This window comes from Diabrotica virgifera, chromosome 1 (assembly GCF_917563875.1).
Source record: "Diabrotica virgifera virgifera chromosome 1, PGI_DIABVI_V3a".
Classification (NCBI taxonomy): Eukaryota; Metazoa; Arthropoda; class Insecta; order Coleoptera; family Chrysomelidae; genus Diabrotica; species Diabrotica virgifera.
In genome coordinates, this window is record NC_065443.1 from 86,528,634 (window position 1) to 86,551,706 (window position 23,073).

At 31.7% G+C, this 23,073-nt stretch overlaps 1 protein-coding gene across 1 annotated transcript in view; it reads left to right on the top strand.

The window, feature by feature from the left end:
- Window positions 1-23,073, top strand: part of LOC126891111 (SCY1-like protein 2) — a 242,079-nt gene that overhangs the window by 121,445 nt on the left and 97,561 nt on the right. Inside the window, exon 5 of the mRNA XM_050660294.1 lies at window positions 8,436-8,581. Within this exon, the coding sequence (XP_050516251.1) occupies window positions 8,436-8,581 (146 nt within the window). The remainder of the gene's footprint in view (window positions 1-8,435; window positions 8,582-23,073) is intronic.

Genomic DNA, 23,073 nt, shown 5'->3' on the forward strand with positions numbered 1-23,073 from the left:
TGGGGCAGAAGTTTGGCAGATGACAAAAAAAGATAGAAAAAGAATAGAAGTAGTAGAAATGGATTATCTAAGGAGAGCGTGTGGTATATCTAAAAAAGATCACATCAGGAATGAAGATATTAAAAGGAGGACACATACTGTATATTTCAGTGTAGATAGAATTGAAACTAGACAACTAGTGTGGTATGGTCACGCGAAACGAATGAATGAAGATAGATTGCCAAAGAAAGCTTTGAATTACATACCACACCAAAGAAGAAGGGGAAGACCTTCAGTTGCCTGCGAAGAAAATGTACGGCACATCATGAAATATAGAGCCATCAAAGAAGACGAATGAATGGACAGAAAACGATGGCGGTCGAAATGTGAGAAGTGGCAGAGGCTGTAGGAACCTCGCTTATAGATAGATAGAAGTTATTTCTCTCATTATTATGAATATATTTGAAAAAATATTGTTTTATTTCTTTTTTGTGAATATTAACTCTTAAGGTGCGTATCCATTAGGTTCGCTGCTCCACGCTCGCTGCAACTGTTCCATCGATACGGTATGCGCTCCTTTACATATAAAGGTGCGTATTCATGACGTTCGCCGCTCCACGCTCCTGCAACTGCTCGACATAGTGGATTCGTTGGCGCTCCTGGACCATGCAACAGTGCGCGCTCCTCCTCGGCGCTCCAATCGGTTGCGGTTTACATGCAGAGGAGCGCATGCCGTATCGATTAGAGCAGTTGCAGGGAGCGCGGTGCAGCAAACCTAATGGATACGCACCTTAAAATTATTAGATATTCACAAAAAAGAAACAAAACAGTATTTTTTTCAAATACTCATCATAATCATGAGAGACATAACTTCATATAGTAAATTTTTCTTTGCTTAGGTACTGTAGTTTCCAGCGCTCTGGTGCACTTTGGACAGGCCCATTTAAATACAAAGGATTTAGCTACACCGGCTCGGCGTCGCGTAAGCGTTCTGACTTGGAAACCAGCGTGCACTATGGGCGTGCCCTTACACAGCATCCAAGCGCTTTTTGATTTCACTGTGCCAAAAACCAGATTGGAATCACCGGCCGATATTGCCCTTTTTTCATTTTTCTAAAATCCCTAGAAACGCTCGCTTCCACACGCGGTCAAAACAAAATACGAGTCTGATTTGGCTGGCTGAGAGTTTAACATAGCCCTTCTAAACGAACGTGTTATATTCTACGATAGTAGTTTTGTTGTTCTGAAGCTATTTCCTTGTGGCATTTTTATAATCAACTATTTTCAATGGGAAATAAGCCACAATTTTACTAAAAAAATGAATTTATTAACGTTTCGAAGCCCAAATCGGGTTTCGTTGTCAAAATACAAAATACTACAAAAATAAACAAAAATGTTGTTGCCAAGTAAAAAAAATCTTCTAATAATTTATTTAGTCTGACTCATTTATATTGGCAGTTCAGACGTATACCTATTATACATTTAGAAGATAGTAGATTTATCTTGCGATAGAGGAGCCATCGAGCGAAGAGGCTGAGTACTTATCGGACTACCCACGTAAAATTGAAAACTTGGTATAGCGCAAAAGTATTTATAGTCTAAGAGCTAGTGAACCCTCCGGCTAACGGTCTTCCTGTAAAGCTAGAAATTGGTCAAGTGATAATTCATAGCACACCAAGGCTAAAAGCCATGACCTGGCAGGCATCAGCCGTGCACGTGTATATACCAGGTGAATCGAAAAGTGCATAGTTTAGGGGTAAAATAAACTTTCTCCTGTAAGGTTTAAATTTAATTATGTGTTTGAGTAAGTCATTTAGAAGAAATGTGTAAAAAGGCAGGCGATTCTGAAGAGCATAAAACCTTGCCAGGCGAGGGGAAAGATTGGGGGTTTTTCCTAAAATAATTTTTTTGCATCGAACAAATTTTTTTTAGATTTTTTGAATCCTTCCAAACAGAAAAGGTCTTTAGTGATTTTTCTCCTAAGTTAATAGTTTTTGATATATAAGCGATTGAAAATTTTGAAAATTGCGAAATCGGCCATTTTTAACCCTAAATCGGAAATTTATCTAAAAATTTCAAAGTTGCCAAGGTAGGTAGATATTCTTTAAACATTGATTGGTGAAATCCCAAAGAGTTTTTGCAATACAGTATCGGAAACCGCTTTGTTTTTTAATTGCTATTCAAGCGGGCGCGACACTGTAGTATAAGTGAGGACGTTTGAGTTTTTTTTATAAAATTAACTTTGATTAAATTTGATAAATAGAAGAAAAATTTTTTTGTACACCCTGTATAAATAATTATGTTAATGTTTATATTATTGAATAGAGAATTAATAACCTTTCAAATGAGCTATCACACAACCCCTACTCTTATTAAAAAAAAAGAATGTGTGTGTACTTTGTACGCACGTAAGAAGTTATACTTCTATTATAATATAATTTCAACGAAATAAATATACCTACTTAACAGTTACAATAAAAAAAATTAACAATAATTACCAAAAATGAAACAAAACTTAACAATGCCAAATATTAAAAAAAAAGAAAAAAATATGAATCGTCCGGGATTTGAACCCGCAATCTCGCGATTTTTTGATCTCTGGTCCAATGCTCTACCAACAAGGCCATCAAGCCGCATGCTACTTACCTTTCAGATATACATAATTATACATCACGGTGACAAGTGAAATATAAAAATAGATGTTTTATTATTTTAAGCCCAAGGAAGACAAATCCAAAGACACAAAATTATAATAAAAAACCTTTTAAACCACCTTTTTCAAATTGCGCAAGTTGTATTATTAATATTAATGTTAATAAATGAAATATAAATATTTTGACGTTTCACAATTTGACAATTCACTTTTAACTGCAGTGCCTTAAAAATTTTAAAGCACTAGTGCCTTAAAGTAGCATTTTTATAGCTCCTATGGAGTCCTAAAAATTTCATTTTTAACTCGTTTGTAGAAAAATATATTTAAAAACACTAATATATTCTTTCCACACCTTTTCTGGACTGATACATACATAAATTAAAACATTTTGAAGTATAACTTCAAAAATATAATATGAAAACTATTTAAAAAGGCAGTATAACTATTAACTAACCTTTGTTGTTTCTCTTCCCACAAATTTTAAAACGCAACAACCATACATAACCAAACAGTCAACCGTTCAAACCACAGCTGCGCTACAGCTGCCATATTGGATAATTTTTGACATGTCATTTGAACACCCAATCAGAACAAAGTTATAATGCGCATGCGCCGGGATCGTAGGGTTTAACATATAAAAATTCACCCTCATATCGCGTGTAAAGAAGTATAACTTCAAAAATCATCGATTACGTCATCACGCCCAGATGGATGACGTCACTAGTATTATATACAGTATGTCCCTGTAAGTTGTATCCATATGGAAAACATTTTTATTATTAGTTTTACGAAAAAAAGTTATTATTTATAAAAAGCTCTGCATGGTCCAAAACCTAAGATTTAACCATCAAATATCAAATTTTTTGAATATTATACGAGGTATGTCAAAAAGTGTGAATTTCACTCAAGAGTAAAGTAGCTTTATTTTTCACAATATTGAAAATTGCTATTATGAAAAGTTGTTTGGAATTAAAAACTATATTCTAATATGCAATTACATCCTTCTAATTGAAAAAAATTTTTTTTTGAGAAATTTTGGATAACTAAGATTATTTTAAGTTATTTAAATTCTGATAACTTTTTTATTATTAATTTTATGAAAAAAAGTTATTCTTAATAAAAAGTTCTGGATGGTCTAAAACCTAACATACAGCCGTCTTATATCAAATTTGATCAATTTTATACGAGGTATGTTAAAAAAGATAAATTTAGATCAAAAGTAAAGTACCTTTATAGTTCAGAATATTTCATTTAGAAGGATGTAATTACATACTGAAACATAGTTTTTAATTCTAAATAACTTTTCATAATAACAATTTTCGATATTTTGAAAAATAAACGTATTTTACTCTTAAGCGAAATTCATATTTTTTGACATACCTCGTATAAAATTGATCAAATTTGAAATATGTTGGTTGTATTTTAGGTTTTAGACCATGCAGAACTTTTTATTAAGAATCACTTTTCTCGTGAAATTAATAATAGAAGAGTTATCTGAATTGAAATAACTGAAAATAATGTTAGTTTCCATAATTTTTCAAAAAAAAAATTTCAATTGGAAGGATGTAATTGCATACTAGAATATAGTTTTTAATTCCAAACAACTTTTCATAATAGCAATTTTCAATATTTTGAAAAATAAAGCTTCTTTACTCTTGAGTGAAATTCAAACTTTTTGACATACCTCGTATAACATTCAAAAAATTTGATATTTGATGGTTAAATCTTAGGTTTTGGACCATGCAGAGCTTTTTATCAAGAATACCTTTTTTTCGTAAAATTAATAATAAAAAATTTTTCCATATGGATACAACTTACAGGGACATACTGTATATGCCAAAAAGTCCTAATTCAAAAATAAAAATCGACCTGTCTGAGGATTTCTCTTTAAATTTGCCCATTCTCGAGATACTGAATTTATGCAAACTCAAACGTCCTGACTTATACTACATTGTCGCGCCCGTTTGATTAGCAACTAAAAAAACAAAGGGGTTTTCAAAATTTTATTGCAAAAACTCTTCGGGATTTTATCAATCAATATTTAAAGAATATCTACGTACCTTGGCAACATTGAATTTTTCAGATAAATGTCCGATTTAGGGTTACACCGAGAGAACAATTTCTTTTCTCCTAAAACACCGATTTCTTTGAGCAATATTTCTTAAGTTAACATATCCTATTAACTTAAACATACCGGTTCACATATAAAGAAACGAGTTTTTTAAACACACCTCAATAATTTCTTACAGATAATTTCTTCAATACTAAGAAATGCATTAATGGTTACCTACATTTAATTTTCTTATCCTAAAGTTTTTATTTCTTAAATTGAAAACTACAAATATTTTGCAGTATAAGAAATATAGTGTTAAGTTAATCCATATTAATATTTGTGAACAAGAAATTTTCTTGCAATCAAATAAATATTTTAAACCACAAGAAATAATTCTTCAGAAATACCCTCTGTAGTAACTGTGGTTATAAAATAAAAACTTTGTCATTAATGTCGAAATGTTACTTGCAAAGAGATGTTCTTCCACAGAAGAATTGCGCAGATTAACTATTTATGATTTAGTCGTCAGTGTTTGTCAAGATGGCGTGATATGTTCATGTTAATATAGATGGATGTTGGATTTATTGGTGTACTTTAAAAATTAACGGATATTTTGAAGGTACGTACATAAATAGGTATTAAATAAAAGTAAATTGAGTAATTTAAGATGTAATAATAATATTGTTGCGTATCCGAATGGTTAAAATAGAAACATAATAGTATCTTTATATGCTTTTTAGGTATAATGATGGACGACTCTGAAATAAAGGAGCTTATTATTCTAACTGGGAAATATGCCACAATTTAAAGCTGGGACAGAATGATATAATATATAGCTTCAGAACAATATTAAGAAAGGAGTTATTAACCAACTGCGGGGCCTTCCAGAAATGGTAGAACTTCATACATGTAAGTACCTTTTTAAAAATGTGTATACTTATGCATCAACCATAATAGGTTTCTTGAATGTATCGTCTTCTATAAAAATATACAATACAACGCTATATCAAACATGGCGGGTGCAACGCTGAGGATTTTTTCTGTTAATTTATTTGAGATAAAGAAATCAGTTAGTCTAAAAGAAATATATGTTTATGGTTAAGAAATGTTATTGCCGAAAACCGTGAATTAGTTAATATGTATTAAATGACTTAGATGTAAACTAATAATACTTTCCCGTAATAAAATGTCTTAATGATTAGGTATGCTGTCTCTTTTAGATTATAAAAATTAAGAAAATTACATATTATTATGTCTGCTTATTATGTCTGTTGTATTTTCCCTCTTGTTTTAGCTAAACAATGTTTATTGTGTGACCTAATATTATACAGATAAATAATTAATATTTCATTAACAATAAGAAAAAATATAAACAAAGATGTATAGGTTAAATTTAAATGCCATGTTTGAACTAAATATGATTGATTATTATTAGTATTAATAGTTCTTATGTGGGGCCGTGTATTTGTTTTTTTTTGTATTTCCTAAATTTATCAAAATAAATATCTATATCTTTATAAAAAAATTTTATTAAAGTAAGTTTATTCTTTCTACATAATGCTTTTGTTTTAGTGAATTGCTGATATACAAAGTGCTATTAACAAAAGAAGGAAAATTTGAGGAAGTTGGATTTGCCTCTCCATCCCTTTATTGTTGTGTAGAAGTCAGTGGTTTAAGAGTGGAGAAAATATTTGTATGTAATAATAACGTTTTATATCTTGTTTTATTAATAAATAATGATTTTACCTTAACACAATGATTTATTTCGTCGTATGTAATATCACTTTATTTTCAAGAAATATTAACTTAACTCTAAATATACGTTTGTCTCTGCGTAATATATTTCTTAACACTAAATAAATTAATTATTAATAGTAAAATAATAATATTCCTTACTAAGAAATATTATTGCTCAGAAAGAATAGTTTTCTAATGTGTAGAAAATATATTTTTATGACTAATAAAATTAATTAACATCAAGTGTAATTTCTTTCTGATAAATGGATTTGAAGTTTGCCAGAAAGGGATAGTTCAATCATGTTTAAGATATATTTCTTTGGCTGTAGTAGAATTTATTTGAAATATTTTAGAAAATTATATCTTACATACAAAGATATATTTCTTAGGCAATATGCCAAGTCGATCTTTCTTAAATATTAATAAAGTTTCTTTATGTCAAAGATTTTTTTTCGCTCGGTGTACAAATGGCCGATTTCCCAATTTTCAAAATTTTCAATCGCTTATATAACAAAAACTATTAATTTAAGAGAAAAATCACTAAAGACCTTTTCTGTTTATAATGATTCAAAAAACCAAACAAAAATTGTACGATGCAAAAAAAATAATTTTAGGAAAAACATCTAATCTTTCCCCTCGTCTGGCAAGGTCTTATGCTCTTCAGAATCGCCTGTCATTGTACACATTTCTTCAAAATGACTTACTCAAACACATGCTTAAATTTAAACCTTACAGGAGAAAGTTTAGTTTATTCCTAAACTATGCACTTTTCGATTCACCTGGTTGTTACACGTGCACGGCTGATGCCTGCCAGGTCATGGTTTTTAGCCTTGGTGTGCTATGAATTATCACTAGACAAATTTCTAACCTTAGAGGACGACCGTTAGTCAGAGGGTTCACTAGCTCTTAGATTATTATTATTGATTAAATCAATAAGGATAAAAGGTTAATAAATTGTTAATAAACATTTTTGCACGATTGATCATTTTTGACTGTTTACCGTGACAGATTTTACGTCAGTAGGTGACATTTACTAGTAACTCGACGGTAAGTAATCCAACTCGACGGTAAGTACTCCAACTCGACGGTAAGTAATTCACCTACCGTCGAGTTAAAAAATCTCTTAATTTTAATTTATTTTTTGAAAGAATAAAGAAAACTAACGAATTATTTATTAATATTGAAACTTATGGTACAATTTGTTAAATTATTTGGGAACTAGAAATTCTTCATCCGGTGCTTCCATCAAAAATTTTTCAAATTGCTCCCGTGTAAAAATGCTCGCTTTCTTAGGCCTATAGCCAACATTTTTTCTCTTCAAATACGCGATCAAAGTTGAAAACTTGGAAATATCAATGCCATCATAAAGAAAAACGGTGGATTTAATCATTGAATATTCTGCCCAGAGGCTTCCAGGAGCTTTCAACTGCATATGTCTTTGAACGAAATATGCCAATACAGTCTTTTCTTCGATTCTTAAATTCTTGCCTTCGCACCATTTTTTAAAACTTTGGTAGGTATTTTGATAACGGATTCTGGATTTTTCGGGAATAATTGCGGAACACCCTTCTTCCCAAGCCCGTTCAATTTCTTCAAATTCACTTTCGCTCATATTTTAATTTATAATAATCAAAATTGTACTTAAAATTATTGACAACTAAATAAAAACTCAATTCTCCATTGTTTTTATGCACCCTAGTTACTACCTAACCACCAAAGTATCTATCTTGATAAAATGAATGAAACTAGTCAATATGACGAAAATGTTTAATTTAATAATTTATAATGGTATCAATCGTGCAAAAAACGTTATAAGCATGTCGAACGTTAAGGGTAACCGATCTCAGACAATAATTGGAGTCGTCGCTCCGCTCCTCCTCCAAACAATTGTCTTCGATCGGTATAAAACCCTTACAGTTCTCAATACTTAATGTACTATTTTGAACTTCGAGAATTGTAGTGAACAATGTGAGTTATTGACTTTCATGTATTTATTTGTTTTCCGCTTTTCAGAAAATGTGGTATCAAACCGTTTGGCCTTGTTTGCAACAGGAAATGAGAACTCAAGAGGTATTGGCAGCTGTGCTGCAATCTGTTGTGTATTTTGTGCAGGAAGCTACTGCCGATGAATACGAGTCCATTATTCTTCCGTCCTTAAGGTGAGTGCTTTTCTTTTTTCTCTCGTGACTTTATATATGAGTTTCCGACGATTTCACCGGTAGCTGACAATGGTGCGATATATTGAAGGTGAAAAACGGTTTAAAAATGGTCCGAATGTCTAGTGTCGAGACAAATTGAGCGTGCTGGACGAATGCGGGTGTGGATATAATAAAAATAGTGCAGAATGTTACAAAAGTAGCCATGCGAGGCTATTATTTGGAAAAGTACTTAAAACGTTCGTGTATACGCTGCAATTAACGCTAAGATATTATGTCATAAAAGTATTTTTTTGAGGTGCCAAACTTAAATAAACCTCTAGAAAAATAAGGGATGAAACCCGTCTTCACACGTCCTGACAAAACCTCCTGACACGACAAAATTCCCCGACCATTTTTGTCGGGGTCAACTCTACACAGACAAAACATAAAATTATTATTTTTCTTTGAAATTTGAATGGCTCTGAATTTCGCCCTACCAAAAGAACTATTTTAAAAGAAAAAATATTTCTTTATTACTGTTGAAATACATTAGAAAATTAAATAAACTTACCACAATGAAATACGAATTCGGCACGAAAAATTGCATACTTTACTGCATTAAGAACAAGTGTGTACAACGAGCACCAAAAATACTATACCTAACAGGTGCTTATCTACTTTTACTATACTGCAAAACGGACACGCTACAAACCGTAAGCAACTGACTAGCGCATTTTTTGCATTTTTTTAAATTGCAGTCTAGGTGCAATTTTTCATTCTACCCGACCAAATCCGTCAGCATGACTATCAAAATGACTCACTTTTGTCGTGCGACAAGCCTTCACACGCTTCAACAGTCAGAACCAACGTTGTCAGCCCCGACAGTCAGGTGGTTTGGTCAGAGCGTGTGTAGACGTTATTAGCAAAATTTTCATTTAATAGCGTCAAATAAGATATAAATTTTATAGAGGTTAGCAACCAGAGATTAGCAAATCAGAAATAAAGAAAGTCTTTAGAGAAATGGAAAATAATGAATCACCAGGAAGAGACGGCACTACAGTGGAGATGATTAAAAATGGCGAAAAAATTACAAGGCAAGACTTATACATATTATTGAACAAAATACTAAGTACACGAAACGTACCCAGTAATTGGAATGAATCAATCAGCCTGTTATTGTTTAAAAAAGGAGACAAAATATATCTGAAAAATTATAGACCGATTACCTTGCTTAGCGTCATGTATAAATTGTTAACTAAAATATTAACCAACAGACTAACTCCTAAATTCGACAATTCGACATTATCAGACCAGAGAACAGGCAGGATTCAGAAAAGGCTACAGTTCATGTGATCACCTACTGACCATGAAGTTACTTATTGAGAAAATAAATGAATAGCAAATACCCATATATATGGCATTTATAGATTTTGAAAAGGCATTCGACTTCATAGAACACTGGGCAGTAAAACAATCACTACACAACAGCAGAGTAGATTACAGGTATACAGAACAAATCACTAATATATACAGTAAGGCCGCAACTTCGATCCAACTTGAACAAAATACACACCCCAAAACTATCAAAAGAGGCGTTAGACAGGGAGATACGCTTTCACCGAAACTCTTCAACCAATCACTGGAAGATATTTGAAGACTGGAAAGAATATGGAATCATCATTAACGGCCCATACTTAAATCACCTAAGATACGCTGATGATATCGACCAAGAAGCCAGTAAAGTTGGATTAAATATGAATTACAGCAAAACAAAAGTGATAACAAATCAAGAAGATGAGTTAAGAATCTTAGTTAAACAAAACCAAACAAAAGAAGTGAATGAATACATATACTTGGGACAAATAATAAAATTGAATAGAGACAACTAAACAGCAGAAATAAAGAGACGAACTAAGTTAGCGTGGGCCTCGTTTGGTAAGCTAAGCTTCATATTCAAGAATAAAAAATACCATCAATATCTGAAAACGAAACTCTACGACCAATATATTCTTCCGGTCCTTACATATGGATGTCAGACATGGACGTTCACAAAAGCGAATATGGACAGAATTGCAAAAACATAAATAGCAATGGAAAGACAAATGATCAACATAAGACTGTCAGATAGAAAAAGGAATTCCTGGGTAAGAAATGTCATAAATTTTAAGAATGCTACTCGTCAAACAGCTAAACTAAAATGGAAATTCGCCGGCCATACTATTAGACAAAAAGATGTAATAAAATTATTACAGAGTGGAGATCATGGACATACAAACGAAAAAGAGGGAGACCACAGATGAGATGGGTAGATGCCCTGAAACACCAAGCCGGCTCAAAATGGATGCACATGGCTTAGGATAGAGAAAGATGGAGGAGCGAAGGGGAGGCCTATGTCCAATATGGGATGTCGCAAGGCTGATAGAATTAATGAAGATATAAATTTAATATTCAAATTTAATGTACGGAATGCTTTCCATAACTGAACGAATGCCAAAAGTATATTAGTGCAGCCACTGAAGGTGGATATGAGCTACTATCTCCGATTTCGTTGAACCTCCATCGATTTGCATGAAAATTGATGAGTGGTTAGAGGATACATTAAGGAACAAAGGTGATATGGTGCCACCTTGTGCTTTTACCATGGGGGTGGATGCGACCCCTTCTCTGGGGTGAAAATTATTTTATTAAAAATAAACCCCTAATAGATAGAGGGATAAATTCTCAGCAAAACTTGTTATATAAAGTTATTAAAATAAATGATAACTTTTTGAGTTATTAAAGATCAAAGATTTTAATTTTTTGTGAGAAAAATGCATGTTTTTAACCGATTTTTCATAAATAACACAAAAACTATAAGCGTTGATTGATAAATAGGGAAAGATACGAAAGCCTATGCATTATTTTGTTGTCTATAAAACCTGCCCGTATAGTGGCGCGCCTAGCTTAAATTTGTTGGAACTAGCCTTAGAGGAAAGTGTAAAATTCCCCCTACTCAAGGAACTAGCCAAGAACACGCGGTTATTTTACATGGCCCGTATTCAAAATTTTAACGCAGCAGTCACTATCATATTAATCTGTATTAATTTTTTTTTGTTTTTGTTTCTGCAAAAATGTTGGAAATATAAATTTACTATAGAGTTTTTTTCACTGGTCTTGACCTCACAAGTAAATACTTTTTGAGTTATTTGCGAGTGAATATATTCATTTCTCAAAAAATAGTACGTTTTTAGAGGGATTTTTACAAATAACTAAAAAAAGGAAGTATTTCACCAAAAAAACATTCATAGCAAAAATACAGCTTATCAAAAAGTGAAAAAAATGTTTTATATAAATATGACATATTATGAAGTCGTAGACCCAGTAAAAGCAGAGTTGTAGCTAATGAAAAGTAGGTTCTTATTATTTGTCAAATTCAAAATTGAATATTTCTACATGAAATAACCAAAAAATTAAGAACTTTTCGGGGAAAACTCATCATAACTTTTTTAAAAAGTTTAAAAACAGCTTTATTTTTTTGAGTTTCTAGTATCAGAAGGAAACAAGTTGCGTACAAAATAAAGTTGATCCCTTTTTTTGTAAAAAAATCTAAAAATCACCTCCTAATTAGCATCTCAAATGAAATTAATCAGTAGCGCTTTATAAGCTACTTTACGTATGTATGCTTATTATAGAGGATCTGTAAGTTTCATCGGTTCAAAGTGCGTATTTTTGAAAGGCGGTAGTTGAAAGTGCTTCAATGAGTCACTAATCACGAGTATATACAAATTCGGAACAGCCATATCTTAACCCTCCGTTACTCGCACACGGTGTGGGAGACCGGGCCTGTAAATAAATTCCTGTAACTCTGCTTGTAGTGGGGATTTTGAATGGCTATTTCGTATACTTCTTCAGTGGTCAATCAACTGTGGGTAAAGTCAGTTCGCAGTGTAAAAAATAGTACTGTCCTTTTGTTATTACGCAACACGGTCCCGTACACCGTGTGCGAGTATTCGTGCACCAATTTTTGTGTTTGGATCACACATCGATATTTTTAATTAGTAAGGTAATTTAAGATCTTTTCCTTATTTTCAATGTTTATAGATTAGTTTATTTATATTTATATATATAAATATAAATATATAACTTACCCAGAACCATCAGAATGAGGTTTAGGGAGATATGTGGTTTACCAACAGAACAAGTACCAGTCGTAACACCAGGAACTTCAGATCGCTGTGCTGTTTGTGATTGGAAGAAAAATAGAAAAACAAAGTTTTACTGCCAAATATGCTCAAAATATCTGTGTTTGGAACACCATTGTTCCAATGAATGTGACACCATTGTGTATTTCATGTTTTAAAAACGTTAATTAATGTTTATAACTTTTTTTGTTACTACAATTACTCTTTATTTTTAATTTTTTTGTGTATTGAATTAAGATCTAAAGTTCTTAGTAAACAAATTTAATCATATTCAATTTTTTTTTCACTTCCAAGTTTTTGTATATACATATAAATGGATAACAATGAAAATTATTAAATTTTTGATTAAAGTAATATAATGTGAACACAAACGCATATCTACAAAATTATATGATCATATATTCATTAAATAATTTAATCGTACACAATTTTGCAAAAAAAAATAATTTTAAAACACTGCTGACCCATATTTTTGGACCCGGTCTCCTGCACCGTGCGCGAGTATCCGATCACAAAAAGTTGGCGCGAGTAACGAAAGGTTAACCAATTTTTGTATTACAGAAAAACAAAATATTCAGAAAACCAAAACCTTTACACTTTGGGATATTTCGTATCACTGATAATTAAAAAGTTATTTAAAAAAAGGCATTTTTTTTCAAAATAAAAAAATACTGTAAAGCTAAATTTACGATGAAACTTACAGATCATATGTATTATAAACAATACATAACTAAAGTCACTTGTGAAGCGGTAACAATAATTTGATTTTATTCGTCTTGAGGGGCCAAACGAAAAACACAAACTACTTTTTTTCTTTTTAAATCGTGTTCTGCTGTGATTTATAGCAAATTTATAGCATCTCTTTCGAAATAAAATTTTTATGCAAGTTCCCTTTTAGAGGGTGATTTTCACGCTTTTTTAAAACTATTTTTACAAAAAAGGACCCACTTTATTTTCACTAGTAATACCACTAGAGGTCAAATTATTTCCGGAAAGTTTTTTGAGATCATGAATATTTTGAAAATTTCCCGAGTCGCAGACGAGGGAAATTTTCTAAAAATATTCATGATCAAAAAAAATTTCCGGATATTAATTTGACTTCGCGTGGTATTCGGTAAGAAAATTCCACACCAAATTTGCATTTGAAAATCCAAAGCTGCATGAACAGATTAATAGCGCGCCATAGCTTTGTCAGCAATTATTTAGGCTTTCAAATTCGTAATTTCTACTCATTGTAGTTGCATGGGAATACCATTTCAAGATAGAAAATAGTATATTCTTCAATTTTACATAAGTTTTGAGTAACTACAAGTGATAGAAAATGAATCAAAACTAAATTATGTAAACAAATAAAAACCAGTCTGTCAAAAATGTTCTGTTATTGTAAACGTCAAAAAATTTCCACTATAATTCGCTGTTGGGTACCCCACGAGCAAAAAATTTCCGATAAAATACCTCCGTTGCCATGGTGATCTGTCAAAATAACGTATTTTGATTGGTTCAAAATTACAGGTGTGGAATTTTCAGCGTAACGTGCTTACTTTAATGCTAGAAACATTTTTAAAAACAAAAACAAAGCTTTTTCGCACACTTTAAAAAAGTTGCGATGAGTTAGCAAATTTATAGCATCTCTTTCGAAATAAAAATGTTATGCAAGTTCCCTTTTAGAGGGTGATTTTCACGCTTTTTTAAAACTATCTTTTACAAAAAAGGACCAACTTTATTTTCAGCGTAACGTGCTTACTTTAATGCTAGAAACTTTTTTAAAAACAAAAACAAAGCTTTTTTAAACACTTTAAAAAAGTTGCGATGAGTTTTCCCAGAAATGTGCTTTATTTTTTGGTTATTTCACGTTGAAATATTCGATTTGCAATTTGACGAATAAGAACTTACTTTTTTAGCTACAACTCGGCTTCTACTGAGTATAAAGACTTTATACAGACATTTTTTTAAAATTTTTTATAAAGTATATTTTTATTGAATACTTTTTTCGATAAAATACTTACTTATTGTGTTATTTCCGTAAAACCGTCTAAAAACGTGTTTTTTTTTAAACGAACATATTCACCCTCAAATAACTCGAAAAGTATTAGCTTATTGAAAAAACTCAATGGCACAAAACTTGCTACAATTAATCAGTTTATTCGCTTGATAGATACTAGATAGTATTAGACTTATTGATATTATAGCTACCTCTAGCCTTATACAAAGTGGATTTAGAAAGTCCACATCTACATTAGACAACCTAGTGGATATTGAATCTGTAATTCATATTCATTTGGATGTGATAAAGTATGTTTGGCTTATGGCTATCTTTTATTATATTTTATAACGCGTGCCATTTGGGGATTAGATATAACAATTCTATTAAATTGGTCAATTCCAGGAAATATAAAATTTATTAATAATTTCCTATATAGACGGAACTTATTCGAATAAATAACGTTCTTTTAGACTCAAAAATCCAATTAAACGACATTCCTCAATGGTCTACTCATTGCACTTTTTCTTATTGCCATCAATGACATCGCTAAATCACTTAACCCACTAGTCATTTACAAATTAGAGAATTGGTCAAACACTACTGGCCTAGAATTTTCTCCCACTAAAACAAAAACAATAATCTTCAGTAAAACTCCAAAGAAGCACATTATACTACCAAAAATATACCTAAAGAATTTCTTCTTCTACTTTTTCTTTTATATAGGCAGTACTGCCTGTTTTTATTCAACGGTTCCTTTCATTCTGTAACTAAATTGTCATTCCATCTTTTCCTTGGGCCTAACTTCTTCGGCCTAACGGTGACTTGTCCCTGGCTATTCTTACTATCCTTGATTCAGACATCCTGCTTATGTGTTGATTCCACTCTTCTTTTCTATTCTTTACCCAGGTATTTATATTGTCTACCCCACATTATGCATCTGATTTCCTCACTTTTTACCCTGTCCCGTAGTCCTTTTCCAGCAATCCTTCTTAAGATCTTCATTTTGTTGGTATCCAGACGCCTTTGTATTTTGCTTGCATCTGATCTTGTTTCGGCAGTGTAAGTCATAGCTGGTCTAATAACTTCAGTCAAATGACTTATATATTCGGTCCTTTGTTTCCACTCTAAGGTTTTTGTTTTTCCAAATTGTGTCGTTTAGGGATCCGGCCATTCTACTGGCTTTAAATATTAGTCTTGAACCTCTTCTTCGATATTATTGTCGGCTGATAGATTAATTCCCAGATATTTACTTTTATTGTCTAAGTCCAATTTGCATCTTATTGGTTCATTGTATATTACTAATCTTTTTGTTTTTTGGGCTGATATTTTCATATTCATTTCTTTTGCGTTAATGTTGAATTCGTGCAGTAATCTTTGTAGGTCGTCTTCGCACTCTGCTACTAACACGGTGTCATAAGCGTAACAGAGTATTTTTATCTCTTTATCGCCCATTTTTTACCCTCTTTTTTTCTTCACTGGTTTTATTATTGCATCCGGCGTTATGTTAAATAGTAGAGGGCTTAGTGAATCTCCTTGCTTGATTCCTGTGTTTGCTTCTATATAGGTTCTGTTATTATTCCATTGACTTTCATTTCTATTTTATTTCGTACATAAATCTTTTCTATCAGTTTTATAATATCCAGTGGTAAATTTTTGTCATATAGTAGGTTTATCACGTCTTTTAATTGTATTCTAGCAAACGCTTTCTCTAGGTATATAAAACAGAAAAACCCTCGCTTGTTATACTCTAATGATTTCTCCGCTATTTGTCTTATCACAAAAACTGCATCGTTATGATCTTCCCCCTCTAAATCCTTGTTGTTCAACCGATATATTTATGCACGCCATTATTTTCTATTTTCTTCATCAGTATTTTTGTTGGGAGTTTCAGTATAGTGCTTCGTAAATTTATCCCTCTATAATTACTGGGGTCTGTCCTATCACTTTTCTTAATAACGCTATCATCTGAGTGGTACTCCATTCTTCTGGAATTCTTCCTGTATTTATTATTTTACTTATCATGATATTCAATTCTTTGTGAAGTCTCTCTCCTCCGTATTTTAAAAGTTCATTCGCTATTCCATCTTTCACTGGTGCTTTTCGATTTTTCATCTGTTTTAAGGCGTTCGTTATATCTTCCTCTTTAATTTCTGCTTGCTCATCCGATTCTAATCCTGGTTTTCCAGTTCTTCATGATTAGCTGTTTGATACAGGTTTTCTAGGTAAGTTGTCCATGTATTTGTATCAATATATTTTACTTCTATCAATTCCTTCATCTCTGCTGTTTGACCTCTTATCATTTTCCACATTTCCTTTTGCATCCCGTATAAGTCGTGATCCATCTCTTTTGAAAATGCTTACCAATGTTCTGTTTTCTTCCTTCTTACTATTGAGTTTAACTCATTTCAAACTCTTTTAGATTCTTCACATATGTTTGTCTCGTTCTTTTGAATTTGTATTCTAGCTAGATTTTCTTTTTTCTTGGCATTTTATTTTTATTTCTTCAAAGATCCATGGGGTGTTCTCCTTTTCTTTCGTATTTGTTTACTTATCTTCAGTGCGTCCGTTGCTGCCATTTTGATATTATCTCTAATCTTCCTCCAACTTTCTTCTATGTCTTCATCTGGTGTTATGTAGTTTTCGTTCAGTACTTTTTGCAGTCTTGTCTGGTATAGATCTCGTGTTGACAAGTCTTGTAGCTGTTCTACCTTTATTCTTGTTTCACATGCAATAGGGTCTTTTTTCCTGTTTTTTGTAGATGTATTCTGATTTTTCCAAGTACCTACTAGGTTGTGATCACTTCCGATATTAACTGCACTTAAACATCTTATGTCTAGTACTTGAGAATGATGGATGTTTCTGTTTGTCAGTATATAATCAATATCGGATATGTGTGCTCTTGTATTTTTGAATGTATATTTTTCTTGATCTTTGTGTCTGAAGAACGTATTGTTTATTCGAAATTCGTTCTGAAAGCAAAAGTTAATAAGTAGTTCCTAAAGAGTTTATAATAAATTATTCAGAATTGATTAACTTCTTGGGAATAAAACAGGATAGTCGTCTATATTGGTAAGACAATATACACTCACTCCGACTGTCAGCTCAAACGGGCTCAACTTAATGAAAAATATCTCTCATAAACAATGGGATGTCGACGTCCAAACTCTTATGACTGTTCACTGAAATTTGGGTTTCAACCTGAGATATGTACAATACGCTAAATTGTTGCGTTTGGCTTGTTCTCTTGTATGTAATGAAAGCATGGATAATAAAGGCCAGCTCCACTAACAAACTTGAAGGCTTTGAAATAAGGTGCCTGCACCGAATGCTTAAAATATCATGGACATACTTAGGGACATATTGCGAGGAGAACGATATACTTTGTCGGCAACTGGAACTCGAAGGAAATATAGAGGGTAAGAGAGGCCTAGAAAAAGATGTCATGGCTGGGTATGGGTAATATTCGTCAAACGATATTAATGAAATTACTCTTAATAGAATAATGTAATCGTGACTATCTAATATCTCACCTGACAATACAATGCACAGTGGACGCCTACGCAAAAATACACGGCACCTTTAAGAAGTAAAGTTATTAATAAATAATTCAATAATTATACTTAGTCACTATTTTCCCCCTAACTCGAAAAATATCGACTGCACGAAAAAACTTGGAAGAAATTGTTGGAAATCGCGATTGCAACAATTCATGAGTCCTTACCATTTTTCTCTCGAAGAGATTAAAGTGACCGACCTGGTTACTAAGTCAATTTCATTTAAGTAGATACGTTTGCAATATCTCCAAACAAAATATACAATTATCAAAAGAGACTGTAATTAACGAAAATAACTACCTATTTTTTTATCGAGATTATGAGGCAAATAAGAAATGTAGGTACAATATCTAAAATCACCCAGTGAGTATTTTTCTCGTTAAATAAATTTTTTATTAAATAAATTATATTATTATATATATTATATAAAATTATTAAATAAACTTTAGAATATTTAATGATTTGTGTCAAGAATTCAAATTAGAAGACAAATTAATACTACAAAATTATTCTTGCTAATTTAAAAACGAGTTTAGGAGGTAATACACTCCAATAATTATTTTAAAGATTGCCATTGTTATCGTTGAATGAGAACTCAAATTTAAATGCATCAAAAGAATTAAATAATTTTTATTATAATACGATCGACCCGACCGACCCCAAATTCCGATAACCAAAGCTATTACCTGAATACGTCTCATCGTTGTCTCAGGTAAATTCAATCTCGCACCAAGAAAGCTGCTAACGCCATCTATTTCTAAAACCACTGGTGTCGTACATAAACGCTCATTTAGTTTCGTATCTTCCAGTATATTTATCAGTCAACGCTATAAGTTTTTACAAAAAAATTATCATTACCAAAATTGAAGGTAATAAAAAGTGAAATAAACTCCTTACTAGTAAAATCTGCGAATATTAACTGAAAGTGATTTATAGGTACCTACTTAAATGTATATTTTTTTCGGTGTTCCCAAATCTAAGTATTCAAGCTTAAATAACTGGAAAATGATGAATTTTATAACATAAACATAGTAAATATTTGTCAAAGTACAGTGGAACCCCGATAAGTCGGCCCCCGATAACCCGGAACTCCGGCTAACCCGGACCGATTTTTATCAGACAAACATTTCAACAATAAAAATGTATTGCTGTTACAAAATCTCGTGAACCTAATTCATTCATTTGGTGACGTCAATATACGAACGAAACGATTGATGAATCCGACATTACTGAAAATATCAGGGTGCAGATGGGACCCTGTCGCGCAATTCGCAGCAAATAAAATAGTCGTATGTTTTTGGCTTCATTTTATTTCGGTTATACATACGCATTTTCAAGGTTCACGAGGTTTTGTACCAACTCTATGTAATATAATATTTGAGAGATAATGGAACCGGATTGAACTACATATAACATAGTAAAAATGACTCATGGTACACCACATTCATTGTCGAAAACAACATGCACCTGTATTATCCTTTATTTTTTTGAAACTGTCTGTGTTAGCATTGTTTAGAAAAGACTATTAAAATTCTTTTTTTAACAATGGTCGTAGTCATCACTTTTATTAAATAACATAACATCAGAGACGGTATTATGTGTAGTAAAATCGTATTATTGTTCGCTTCCGTTTTGTAATCGTTCGTAAATTTATTCAGATTTTGTGTTTGCGTGTCTTTTGTCTATAAGGGCAACAAAACGTAAAAATGTTGTAGTGACAATGGAAAAGAAACTAGAAGCATTAAGTAGAATTGATAAAGGTAAATCTTGTAGCATTATATTATGGTGTCGGTACATCTACAGTATCGGATTGGAAGAAAAATAGAACTAAAATCGAAGAATTTTTTTTTCAAAATGATAACAAAAGACAGTTTAATCGGTGCAAAGCTAATAAAGCTAAGAATGAGACTTTTGACGACGCTTTGTATGTGTGGTTTTGTGTGGAATGCGAACGTGGTTTACCAGTGTCTGTGTGACAATTATAACGGAGTTTATCTGTAAGCATACCATATTTTATTAATTTTTACCATTTTCTCCGGCTAACCCGGATTTTCGATAACCCGGATCGGCCGCGGTCCCAATTAATCCGAGTTAACGGGGTTCCACTGTACTTAGAAATATCTATCAAATGAGCCCCCGAACAAGTTGAGAGCATTACAATTTATGCTCCAAATCTTTTGAAAATTTATCTTTTAAATTTTTTTACAAAAAATGTTATTGATATTTTTTAAATAACTCCGTTAATTTTAACTATATCAGGCTCATCTAAAAGATAATTCCAGGGGCTATTGAACTATGTTGAACTTAATCTTTTAATCTTCTTACTTTTTTAAAAATAAAAGGTTATATGGCCCCCGTTACATGGTTCTCGCAGCAAAATTTAAGCCTTAAACGTTTCTATCTCGGTTATTTTTTACCCCACAGAAACAGTAAAAAAGGAAAAAGATTTGATATAGAAAAAACTAAAATTTGGTTATATATCATTTTATCGTAGATTGCACAGTTGTGAAGTTATTATCAGAAGAGACTGAAAATTACGATAATTTTCAAAATTCTAATTTTTTTAAATTATACTTTTTTTCAAAACTATGATTTACAAACCAGTCAAAATTGCTGAAATCATTACTTAAGCTTATATGAAGGAATTATTTCAGGGATTACTATTAACTTTAATTTTTGTGGAAATGACGTATGTTTTATTTTTCACTTTTTCCTAAAAAATTCGAAAGGGTTCTCTTATTTTCATCATAATTTGTTTAATTTTGATGCTATTAACTTCTCCTGGAGCTCACTTGATAGATATTCTAAAGTACTTTGAAAAGTGTTTGGCACGTATATTTTATAAAATGCATCGTTTTCCCGTTACTTCAGCTTGAATACTCAGATTTGAGTACTCGTCAAAAAAAATATACATTAAATTACCCATAACTCACTTTGAATTACCAGTAGTGTAGTTCTGTATTTAATTATAATTGAGGAGTGTATTTAATTTGTTCTTGTTTTTAATTTTGGTAAAAATAACTTTTTTGTAAAAGTTTATAGGTTTTGAGTTATACGTAAAAAACAGCTTTAAAACATGCATTTTTTTACGAAAAAATAAAACCTTTGATCTTTAGTAGGTAACTCAAAAAGTATTGATTTATATTAATAACTTTATATAACAAATTTTGCTTATAATTTGTCACTCTATTGATTTGTGGTATTATGTTGAATAAAATAATTTCCAGCCCCGAGTAGGGGTGGCATTTACCCCCAGAGTAAAAGCGCAAGTTGGCATCATGTCACCTTTGTTCCTTGAGGTATCATCTAACTACTTACCAATTTTCATGAAAATCGATAAAGGTTCATCGAAATCGGAGGTAAAAACCTTCAGTGACTGCACTAATATTCTCGCGCTGGTATACAATAATATTGGATGTTCCACTTTTTGTAGTCGACGTTTTTGCTTTAGCCGGACACCTATTAATACTTTATATAGGTAATTAACTGTGAAAAACATAAACATATTAAAAAAGAATGTGTGTGTACTTTGTACTCACGTAAGAAGTTATACTTCTATTATTATGATTTCAACGAAATTAATGTAATTAACAGGTTATTTGTATTTTATTTAAATATTAAACTAACTTTCTTTACCTATCACTATTAAAATTTTTTTATTAAAACGATACTAAAAATATAAAAAAAATATATGAATCGTCCGGGATTTGAACCCGGGACCTCTTGATCTCCGGTCACACGCTCTACCACTGCGCGATCTCCCTTTTGCTTTTACAGGTTACAAGATTTCTCATACATACTGACAAATTTAATACAAAAATGCTTTAAATAATATGCTTACTATTATTATAAAATATCTTATTCCCGGGAAAGACTAAAAAATTATAATAAATAATACATTTACTAACAACACTAATATATTCTTTTCACACCTTTTCTTGCACTGATATATTAATACATAACTTGAAAGATTCAGCAACTAAACGCTATACTGTCTGTGTGCGCATGCGCGTAGAATTAGGAAATTTTACTCTCAATCGCGCCTAAAGCAGTATAACTTAAAAAAACATTAATAAGATACATGTATTTCTGATAAATAGAAAGCAATATTTTGCAAGTATTTATTTTAATGTATGATTCATGCTCATTTATCCTAACACTTGGTGGTTTTAAGCTTTCGCCTAGATAAAAATTGTTGCATTCACAAGGTATTTTATAAATGCAGTTCTCTTATCAGTCCTGTCTGTTGTTGGATCTGATTTTTGGAAGAACAGATCTTATTGTGTTAGTCGTGTTAAATGTTAATGTGAAGTATTTATATCCTTTTTTCCTTTTCCATTTTTTCGATAAGTCTTTTATAATATGGTATTGTTTTTATTTTTCAATGTCTTCTTGTAAGCATTTCTGGATCGGTAATGATATTTTATTGTTTTATTTCTTTATCATATTATAGCATCCAACGACAACTACTGGACATAGACCTCTCGCATTATTTTCCACTTTTATATTTTGAATCGAATTTGTAGTAATTCTGACTATGTCATCGATCTGTCCATATTGTTGGGGGCTATCTGTGCTTCTTGTATTCAGGGGCTCCATTACAGAGTTCTTTTCGTCCACCAATCATCAACTGCTCTTGTTACATGACCTGTACAGTTCCATTTTATTGTTGTAATTCTTTCAATAACCTCTGCTACTTCTGATATTTTTTTGTATACTAGCGTCAGGTATTCTATCACATAGAGAAATCCATTCATCCATTATCCGTCCATCCATCCAAATCATTATTTCTCT